Below are 11,207 nucleotides of genomic sequence, written 5' to 3' on the forward strand. Positions count from 1 at the left end.
TTTCAAAATTCAACCATATCATTATCATTTACCTAATCAAAATTTGATATAATTCAAATTCTTAAAACATTTCCAAACCTATAAGATTATATATCATAAATCAAGTATGTATCCAAACATTTATTTGTACACATTTATTTCATTTCAATTTATTAACTATACTACATATTATAATATAGGTAATCTACCTTGTTTGGACAACTCTTATATACAACAAATGGGCAACATATACATACCAAATTTAATGACACTTTTACACCAAAATTTAACAACATATATACAACAAATAGGCAGCATATACATACCAAATTTAATAAACACTTTTACACCAAAATTTAATAAAGTATATATACAACAAATAGGTAGCATATACATACCAAATTTAATAAACACTTTTACACTAAAATTTAACGACATATATACAGTAAATAGGCTTAAATATAACTAATTTATACAACTATTAACAATTATGCTAAACACATCACACTTCTATATATATAACCGAAATTTACATAAGCTTAAACATCATATATATATCAAATAGATCAAAAACATAAAACCAAGCTTAACCAAAATGAGTAAGCCATTTTCGCATGGCTCATATTCACATATCTCAAAATTAAACATATTAACTAGACTATACATGCCATAGGTTCAAATTCAAATTTTTAAAATACCAAAGACGGTCAATAGTGTGATAGACTATGCAGACGATCCCCGAGCTCGTAACGCGACTCCAAAATCTATAAAACAAAGGTAAACAAATACAAACACACATTAAGCTATTAAAACTTAGTAAGTCATAAGCAAAAATTCAAATATATATATATATTAATACTTATTCCATCATTAAGTTAAATAAACCAAATATCCTAATATTTTGTACCATATAACACTTGAATAAAGATCACATTGTATTTTCATATAAACAAACCATATGGCCAAATACACATAAATATTTAACAAAGCTGAATATTCAATAAATCATTATGCCAAAACATGCTTATACTCAAATGGTTAACTCATACTCTATATTTCATTGGAAACTATTATCAATTTAAAATAATCAACTTACCTTATCACCAATTAAGCAAATGGCTAACACATACCTGAATAATTTAGCTTTCTTAACACATTTATTTGCTTTTACTATTGCTCACATAAGATTTATATAACATAGAGCCTTGTATAAAACACCGGCATAAAGCTTACTAGGCACAAAGCCCGATACATTTCACCGGCACAAAGCCTACTAGACATAAAGTCTGATATAATTCACCGGCACAGAGCCTGCTAGGCTTAAAGCCTGATATAATTCACCAGCATAAAGCTTGAACTTATAAAATCGGCTGTTCACATAATTCACATCTATATTAAATCATTCTCGGAATATAATCAATTTACAATATTACATTCTGCCCTAGCTTATATAACTTCAAATAATTCATTTCAATGCATAAAAAATATATATCATAGTTATTTCAACATTTAAATGCTTATTGACTTACCTCGAATATCGTCGACTGTTAAATCGGCTACTCAACCACTTTTGTCTTTCCCCGATCCAAATCTAATTTCTTTAATTCTTGATCTAAACATATTCAAATTAAGTTTATTTAAACACCATTCTATTCAATTTAGCCTAAAAACACATGAATGAGAAAATTACAATTTTGCCCCTAACATTTTACACTTTTACAATTTATTCCAATTTGTACAAAAACACAAAATATTCCAAATTAATTACACTATAGTTTGGCCGAATATTTCTTAGTCTCATATAGGTCCTTGCATGTCATTTATTTCACATTTAAGCCCTAAATTTTCAATTTCACAATTAAATCCCTAATTTGGATTTTATCAAAAAATCACTTAATTAACATGATAATCAAACATCAAAGATTTATTTTTCATCATCAAACAAAAAATTCATCACATTATCAACAATGGAAAATATCAAATTCATCATAAATTTCAAAAATTAAAGAATGGGCTAGGTAATATGCAAAGCAACGAGCTCAAAAACGTAAAAACTATCGAAAATCAAACAAAATTCATACCTAAATTTTAACTCCAAAGTGTCTAACCCTTAACAAGGTAAATGACTTTCTTTTCTTCTCACATTCGGCCAAAAAAATGAATAACATGCATGGCTTTTATTTTATGTTTTATTATATTAACATATTTAACTAATTTACAAAACTAACCTTAATGATTTTACTTTAATAATTAACTAACCATGTCCATAAAAGTCCACTCAAAATTTCAATGGTATAATATCAACATAAGGACCCCACATTATAAAAGCCATGGAAATATAGCACTTTAACAAATAGCTAGCCACTTTTTCATTTTACGCGATTAAGTCCTTTTATAAAATCGAGCACACAAACGATAAAATTTTCATATAAAATTTTCACACAAGTAAATTCACACATAATAAACACATAAAATAATATTAAAATATTTTTCAGACTCAGATTTGTGGTCCCAAAACCATTGTTCCAATTAGGGTCAAAATCGGGCTGTTACAATCCACGACAAATTCAAGCTGAAAATTCAGTAATACAAGAACAGGTGCTGTACATAGGGCTACTTTCAGCGATTGAAAAGCTGTTGTTGCGTGATCAGACCAACCCCATCCACTTTTCTTCAACAAATCTGTAAGAGGTTTTGCTAACACTCCATAACTCCTAATAAATCTCCTGTAATAACTAGAAAGTCCAAGGAAGCTCCTCAATTCCTTCACCGACTGAGGAGTTGGCCAGGAAGAAATGTATCTGGTCTTCAACTAATCCATAGAAATTGTACCTTTAAATAACATATGTCCTAAGTACTCAATCTTAGATGTCTCAAAGTAGCATTTTCTCATTTTTGCAAACAATTGTTGCTCCCTTAGGGTCATAAGAACTGACTTTAGATGCTTCAAATGTTCGGATCATGACCTTGAGTACACGAGTATGTCATCAAAGTAAACGAGTACAAATTTTCGCAGCCATGGTTTAAATACATTATTCATGAAGGCCTGAAAGCTAGAGGGGGCATTGGTGAGGCCAAAAGGCATCACGAGAAACTTATAATGCCCCTCGTGTGTTTTGAATACAGTCTTGTGGATATTAGGTTCCCACATTCGTATTTGATGATATCTAGATCTTAAGTCCAATTTGGAAAACACGCGAGCCTCCCCCAACTCATCAAGCATCTCCTCAATTATGGGAATGGGAAACTTATCCTTTATGGTATGTTGATTTAATTGTCTATAATCGACACATAATCTCCAACTTCCATCCTTCTTCTTAACCATTATTATAGGAGAAGCAAAAGAATTGTTGTTGTCCCTAATGATTCCAGCCTGAAGCATTTCTTGAATTAGTTTCTTCATTTCCCCTTTTTGGATTGTCAGATATCGATATGGCCGAATCTTCACTACCACTCCTTCATCTTTCAATGGAATCTTATGATCATGCAAGCGAGGAGAGGGTAACCCTTTTGGTATTTGGAAAACATCCGTAAAGTCCTCCAAAAGCTCTTGAGGCTTGTCCTCTAAGCCATTAACTACCAGAGCCGAGAGCATTATTTGGCTAGGTGAGTTCATTACCATTGCATAAGGACCCAAAGATTGCCCCACGATCAAGAAACACCTTGAATTGGAACTAGGATTCTCTGCTGCCAAAGAACCTGGAACAATTCCCTGTATAGTATAAACTTCACCCCTGATCTGAAACTGCATAGTTAAGGAGCTGAAATTCCAAATGATATCTCCTAAAACAAGTAACCATTGAACCCCAAGCATCATATCACACCCTTTTAATGGCAAAACCATGAAATCTGTTTCGAAGTTGTAATTCTGGACTTCCCATGGCACTCTTTTACACATTCGCCTAGTGAATAAACATTCTCCATTTGCCACTAAAACCTTCAATTGTTCTTGATGCACTACTGGAAAGGACAATCGACTAACCAATCTAGCATCAATAAAATTATGTATGCTACCTGAGTCAACAAGAATAATGGCCCAAATGGAACCTACCTGAGCAGCGACTCTCATTGTGTTATGACCTTGCAAGCCAGTAAGAGCATGTAATGAGATTACAGGTGACTTAGGTAGCTCCTCCTCCGTATTACTTTCTTCTAAGCGATCTAGCATTCCTGAAATTCTTCCGCTTTGCTGTCAAAAAAAGGTTCTAACAACAACTGAGATTTGACACATTTGTGCCCCACTTGATACTTGGCTCCGCACCAAAAGCATAAGCCCTTCTGTTTTTACTTGCCATTAGTGCCGGGGAAATGGAGCGAGATGTTGGTTTGCTGGCTGAAGTATTACTTCTTGATTATGAAACTAAAATGGCTCTTGTAGGTGTTGAAGAATAACCCGAAACCATGGAGGGATTCAACAGCGTTCGAGGTGAACTTTGTAAGGAAACTGAAGGTTTCTTTGCCGAGCCCGAAAGGAGCACCTCAATTTTCCTTGCTAGTTGGAAAGCCTCCATCAGAGTAAAAGGTTCAAACAGATCCAAATAATGACCAATTTCAGTCTTCAAATTACTGAGGAAAATACTAAGGGCATAGGATTCAGGAAGATGTAGCTGATTCAGTAAGCCAACGAAAGAATCTTGGAACTGTTCCATAGTACCTTGCTACTTAAGATTGACCAAGGCCTTCATGGGATTCCCGAACTGGCCAAATCCAAATCGATCTTGCAAACTCTCCAAGTAAGCTGGCCACGATAGCATTTGGAGACCACCATTCTGTCTAGAGTAAAAATGGTGCCATTCCAAGGCTCGACCCTCTAGGTGCAACATCACAATGCGAACCTTGTCAAAATCTGGGGTTCCTTCAGCCTCAAAATATTGCTCTAGTTTAGCCTACCATCCACGAAAATCAGAGCCGTCAAATCTAGAACACTCGAGTCGACTCGCCTTTTTGAACCTCTCTAGTCCAGATGAGTGATTTCCTGGGTGAATGCTAATCCCATCAGCCAGATTCGGTCCACCCCCCGTATCCTTGGGAGGAAACCCAGGCGGCGCTCCCAATACTCATTTCCCCTTGTCCTCATTCACTTTTACTGATGGACCATGCTTGGGTTGCCCGAGATATTGGCCTAACAGAGCTTGCAAATCGGTGAGAAACTCTTCTTTAAACTCCTGAAACTTTGTATCCATTTGAGTCTCCATCTTAGTCTCTAAACGAGCCAATCCTGCCTGTAGTTTTGATATGTCCTGCTGGAAGCCACCTATCTCCTGCAACCTCGTAGAAACTCCATCACCAGCCATTATCGAGATCGTAGTGGCTCTAATACCTTTATTGGGAGCTCAAAAATCGAGCTAAGTTTTGAGAAGAAGAAACAGAGAAAGAGCAGAGAAACGAAAAAGGATGAAGGAAAACTAATTTTCATTCAACAAATTCATAATTGTTTCCCCACACACTCATGCTTAAAAAAAGAAAATAACAAGAAACTGACGGGCCAATTCGGTTATACAAAACTCATCGTTTCACTAAAATGCTACGCCCCGTTTTACCAATTAATCCTTTAGGCCAAAACTCACCATTTTATTTTAGACTCTTCAGTTTTTTTCTACGTAATTTTCTAGCCCATATTAAAAGGCTTTTTTTTTAAGAAAGAAGAAAGGTAATTATATTAGGTGGGTTGTTTCTTATTTACTGTGTTTTAATTAATTTTTAATTTTTTTCCATTTTTTTAGTCAAATTAAGTAAAAATTAAATTTTAATTACATGACAATTCTTTATGGGTTTTTTTTGGGGGGGGGGGGGGGGGGGGGGTGGAATTAACCCAAAGAGAGGGTGTAGTTCAATTAAGCCGTTCCTTATACATTATTTTCGTTGGTGCAAGGCCTGAATCGATCTCAGACGGAGGCCAAATCTAGCGTTTGGACAAGTGTAGGACCGGGCAAGTTAAATCAAATCCAATACATGGTTGGGAATGGTAAGATGAATCCCTCATCGGAGGCAGAGGAAGAAGGTGTGAAAAGCTTGCTAAAATGGGCGGCAAAGTATGGGATTGAGGTTTCAGAGTCATGTTCCAGCCTGGGGTTGGGCCATTGTCTGGGTGTCTCTTGCTTCCCCGGCGCCGGAGGAAGAGGTGTGGCTGCTCTCCGGCCGATTAGCAAAGGAGAGTTGCTTCTTAAAGTTCCAAAATCTGCCTTAATCACAACTGACTTTCTTCTTTCAAGAGATGAAACTTTGTCTCTTGCACTCAAAGCCCATCCTTCTCTCTCTTCTACCAAGGTTTGCTTTTGTATCTTAGTATTCGATATATGTTTTAATCTGCGTTTCAACTAGACACAACGACTGGACTAAAGCAATTTGCCTATTTTCATTTGCAAGGCAGGTATTCACTGTTTGTTTGTTATATGAAATCAATAAAGGAAAGGCTTCACCATGGCACCCTTATTTTCTGCACTTGCCTCGTAGTTATTCCATACTCGCCGCTTTCGGTGAACTTGAAACGCAAGCCTTGCAAGTTCTGTCTCTTATTTTACCTCTTTTGCTTTCTCACATTTACTTCACTTGTATTCCTTTTTTTTTCTTTCTAACCTTGCTATTTATCTCGTTCTTAGGTGGATTATGCCATCTGGGCTGCTCAGAAAGCTGTCACAAAAGCTAAATACGAGTGGGAACAAGCCTTCACTCTCATGAAGGAACTTAAGCTTAAGCCTCCACTTCTCACTTTCAGGGCTTGGATTTGGGCTACTGGGACTGTAAGTTCACAGTGTTTATGCTTCTCTGGGTCTTTTTCGGTTTTTATATATGTTGGACAACTTCAACTTAAACTGTGGTACACATTTCACACGCATGCGTATGGATAAATGTCTGGATATACAAGCATACATGGGTTCCTAATTTATCTTCTCGTGTCTATACATAACATTTTCCTACATATAATACATGCAATTTGTTTTGTCTCATGCTATCCACTTTTTACAATCTTAAATTTCTCCCAGATTTGTTTCTCTTTGGCTTTTTTTCTTTCTCATATCTTTATGTACTTGAATCATAAACATTTGTTCATGTTGAAGATCTCCTCTAGGACATTACATATACCTTGGGATGAAGCTGGCTGCTTATGTCCTGTGGGAGACTTCTTTAATTATGCTGCACCTACTGAAGATCCAGACAGCTTTGAAAATGTAGAGAATTGGCAAAATGAACATGCAAAAGATGATTTAGATATTCATCACTCGCAGAGATTAACTGATGGTGGATACGAGGAAGATGTTGCTGCATATTGCTTCTATGCTAAAAAAAACTATAATGTGGGGGAGCAGGTACCAGAAATTCTTTCATTTTGCTCACAGCAATTAAAATATATCTTGTTCAATAAATTGCTTTATTGTTTACATATAGTTATTTTTTTTCCTTGCATGAAATTCTGAGCATCTTTTTATAGTTTATTTTTAGTAAATCATTGTCCCAATGCCTAACAAAATGTGACAGGTAGAATGAGCATACACTGATATGAGAAATTTACTTTGTTTTGTCTGCAAATCATATGCTGCTTGCTAAAATTGCCACTAGCTTTTATCTGCAGTCCTCAATCCTTAGCTTCCCTAGTAGGCTGCAATTCACACTAATAATAATTTTCCATAAAGTACTTTCTTATTTGTTCGAGGATGGTGGGAAAACTCTTTGACATTTCTCAATAGATTATATCTTTTACACTTGCTGCAGCCAAATCTAATCATCTCCCCTTTCTTTGCCGCTCTTATTACTGCAAAATGTGGTTGTCTGTTGAATATAATCATTTGTTGAATTTAAAATTAAACCGTGCCTTCTGTTTGAATCTCATACCAAGTACAATGTCAGTCTTTGAAAATTGTCAAAGACTTTAAATAGCTTAATTTGTTTAATTACTTGTCTAACAAGCTGCAAATGCAAGTCATTCACCATGGGTAATCTTCTTATTCTTTGTATTAGTCCTCTGCTTCAATGATTTACCAAGTCCAACTTAAATCGTTTAGGGATGTAAACTTGAGGTCTGTTTTTGAAGATCCATATTCTTTTTTCTTGTATTAAGCTTCATGTTAAGTCTCTATTGCACCGTAAGTTTTGCGTTGATGTACTATATTTTTTACATGATAACCTTATTTTATATGCATAAAGGAAAAAGCTCCACAAAAGGGCCCCTGACTTATTAGTGAGAATCCAAAACCCTGATGAGAAAGTACAAGCCTTGGTATCTGCAAACAAACTAGATTTCTTTTCCTTTTCTTTCTTCAGTTTCATTGATAGCAAAAGACCCTTGGACCGTTACTCTTAATCCACAAGTCATCCTAATTTAGTTGTCTAAGAAAATTGGTAATGGTAGTTTTTCTTAGGAATAAAGTACACTCTCCTATTTTATTCCAGTTCTGTTAAGTATGGTGTTTGTGTATTAATATTGGGTCCTGCAGTTGTTGTCACTTGATTTTTGGTCTGCTTCTTAACTAAGTATTTATAGAATGTTTTTGCTTTTGTGTTACACTATCAGAATGAAATGTTCAGAATCAGGAATCAAATAAGTGTTACTGGTCTATTTATTATGTCAATTTATCAATTATTTGATGATTGTATCCTTTATGAAACGGATGGCTGTTGAATTTAATCTGCTTAAATTTTGAATATACTTTATCTACTAGACAGCTATTATACTTCTAGATTGATTAGGAGGTGATTTATACTCTGATGTCCTCAGGATTAAACATGTCCTAAAACCAAGCTATTGCAGAGGTTTTACGTGGGTTTGATTTTCAGAGTTTTGAGGCTTCCTTAAAATTATCTTTTTGGTGGTTTGTGGTATCAGTAGTTTAACATTCATATAGGACACATTCGTTCGAATTGATTTTCATTTTAAAATGTACTGACATTTAAGCAAATAAAATTTTGTTTCTTAATATATGCCTTTTCTATTAGCAATGCTTGTGATTTGACAAAAGATTAAGGTTTTGCAGTAAAGAATGCTAGTATTTAGAAGTCTTAATAATAATTTAAAAATGAGTATATAACAATGTCTTCAGTGCCCTGTTTTGGGGAAAATAAACTAGTTTTGCCACCCTACTCTCTCTTTGGGTAAAGCTTCAACAATTCTTTCTGTCACCCAAAATATCTTCCATTAATGGCATAACTTATTGGATTGGTTGGGATTTTGCCATCCTTGTCTAGGCAGAATTTGTTGGTTTTCTGGGTTTTGCCATGCCTCTTAGGTGCCCAGTTTAGCATTCAATCCAATTGAAGCTTTAAGCTTGCTGAGCTCCTCGGTTGTGGTGACCTGCGCTTACGGTGCTTGCAATAGTGCAGTATCTTGCTTCAACAATGAAATACTTTCAAGTGAAACGTTGCATATTGTTTGTTATGGTGCAAGCATCCCTTAAGCTGTAACATACTAACATGAGAATATAAGGTTGCTAGATGTCAAAACTAATTGTTTTTTTAACTAAAATAATAAAATATAATCTAATAAAAGCCAGAATTTCATTCTCTTCTTGATTATGTGTACCCTTTGAACAGTGCTTGGAGTTTTTATAGGTTGATATGTTAATTATCTTTTATGTAGGTTCTCTTGAGTTATGGAACTTACACAAATTTAGAGCTTCTTGAATACTATGGGTTTCTTTTAGAGGATAATCCAAATGAGAAGGTGTTCATTCCACTAGACCTTGACATGCATAGCTTAAGTTGTTGGCCGAAAGAGTCACTATATATCCATCAAAATGGGAGGCCGTCTTTTGCTTTGATGTGTGCTTTGCGCTTGTGGGCGACTCCACCGCGACAACGGAAATCTATTGGACACCTAGCTTATTCGGGATGTCCGATCTCAAAAGGCAATGAAATATATGTGATGAAATGGATAGGTAAGAAATGTGATGCTTTATTGAAGGAAATGCCAACATCAGTCGAAGAAGACAAGTCGTTGGTTCATTTGATAGACAAAATGGTGGAGTATGAGAACCTGAGGGAGTGGGTAAAGGAAGCGAGTGCAGTATTTGGAGGCGAGTTTGGCGATAATAATATATTGAAAGCAGCATATGGTGTGGAAGGAGATAATGAGTTAACTTCATTGGTGAGGACTAAAATGTTGATAGATAGGTGGAAATTAGCAGTCCAATGGAGGCTTATGTATAAAACAGTTGTTGCTCGTTGCATTTCCTACTGTACTGACATAATCAATTCTTTATCTACTCAATGATTTAGTTAATGATTTAGTTGTGCATAACAGTTAGTAACACATAGTGAGCTTAGATTTGATCTTACTAATATGATAAATGTACTGTAAGGTAAAGGATAGTTTTCGCTGAACTGAAAGAAGTTTACAAACCTCAAACACAGTTTCCGTTTTCTCTCGTTCCTTCTCCTTACTATTTGATTTTCTTGGTTTCCAACCATCATTTTATATCAATTTCTTTCGCATTGAAGAATCTTGATAAAGTATTAGAGCCTCCTTGTCTCACAACTGAGGAGTTCTTGAAGGGATTACAAGCTTGACAGATTTTCGAGTGAAGTTCCTTGGTCACTATGGAGGATTCTAAGAATAAGATTCATTTCTTGTTTCTAAGGTTCGAAAGAACTTCACTAACAAGAAAGTGAACATTCAACTAGATGAAAGTAACTTTCCATTGTGGAAGCAGCAGGTTCTACCTTACAATTCGAAGCTATGGAGTTGAAGCATATTCCGAAGGTATGCAGTCTGTAGACTATACCTACCTAATTTGTTGTAAATGAGCAAGGTCAAAGGGTTAAAGTTTTTTGAAAGAATTTTGTGAAATGAGCAAGGTGACAGAGTTAACATTTTTTAAAGAATTTTGTATGATCAACAAGATAGTGCTTTAGCTTTTTCGCCGTCATCTGTTTATACAATCTTTTTTAATAATCTTAAAGAAATTAAACTATCATGACTAAATAAGTTAATTTTGACTTTTAACTCAATTATTTAATTTATTTATTCAATTAAATAATAATCTAAAGAAATTAAATTAATTCTAAGTTATAATGTATCTGGAGACATTGCATTTACGACATATGGTAATTCATACTATCTATTTTTCATTCATTATTTTGTACATTCATTTAAAAATTTTGCAATCCACTAAAACTACCATGAATGAATTGTACATTATATACCATTATAAAAGCAACTTTAATTAAGCCTTTGTCAATGACTTTGTCATATGTGTTACCTATTTGTGCTCTCTTTGGTTAAATCCATTCACGTA

The 11,207-nt window shown here is 34.8% G+C and overlaps 1 protein-coding gene across 2 annotated transcripts; it reads left to right on the forward strand.

Annotated features, from left to right (window-relative positions):
• Positions 1–5,782: 5,782 nt before the first annotated feature.
• On the forward strand, positions 5,783–10,340 carry LOC105763126 (protein SET DOMAIN GROUP 40). Of its 2 annotated transcripts, none has more exons than XM_012581215.2 (5): positions 5,783–6,246; positions 6,350–6,481; positions 6,579–6,719; positions 7,038–7,286; positions 9,551–10,340. In XM_012581215.2, the coding sequence occupies exons 1-5, from the start codon at positions 5,932–5,934 to the stop codon at positions 10,181–10,183; spliced, it is 1,470 nt and encodes a 489-aa protein (XP_012436669.1). In that variant the 5' UTR covers positions 5,783–5,931; the 3' UTR covers positions 10,184–10,340. The 2 variants fall into 2 exon arrangements, with proteins under 2 accessions (XP_012436669.1, XP_012436671.1); XM_012581217.2 differs by having other exon boundaries at positions 6,050–6,246; positions 6,346–6,481.
• The last annotated feature ends 867 nt before the right edge of the window (positions 10,341–11,207 follow it).

This window comes from Gossypium raimondii, chromosome 12, assembly GCF_025698545.1.
Source record: "Gossypium raimondii isolate GPD5lz chromosome 12, ASM2569854v1, whole genome shotgun sequence".
Lineage (NCBI taxonomy): Eukaryota > Viridiplantae > Streptophyta > Magnoliopsida > Malvales > Malvaceae > Gossypium > Gossypium raimondii.

Bases quoted from the DNA above. Each gene is read 5' to 3' on its own strand.
- LOC105763126 (XM_012581215.2), top strand. From the start codon at position 5,932: ATGGTTGGGAATGGTAAGATGAATCCCTCATCGGAGGCAGAGGAAGAA. The intron at 6,482-6,578 runs GTTCTGTCTCTT...TCTCGTTCTTAG, and splicing joins TTGAAACGCAAGCCTTGCAA to GTGGATTATGCCATCTGGGC. The intron at 6,720-7,037 runs GTAAGTTCACAG...TTCATGTTGAAG, and splicing joins GGATTTGGGCTACTGGGACT to ATCTCCTCTAGGACATTACA.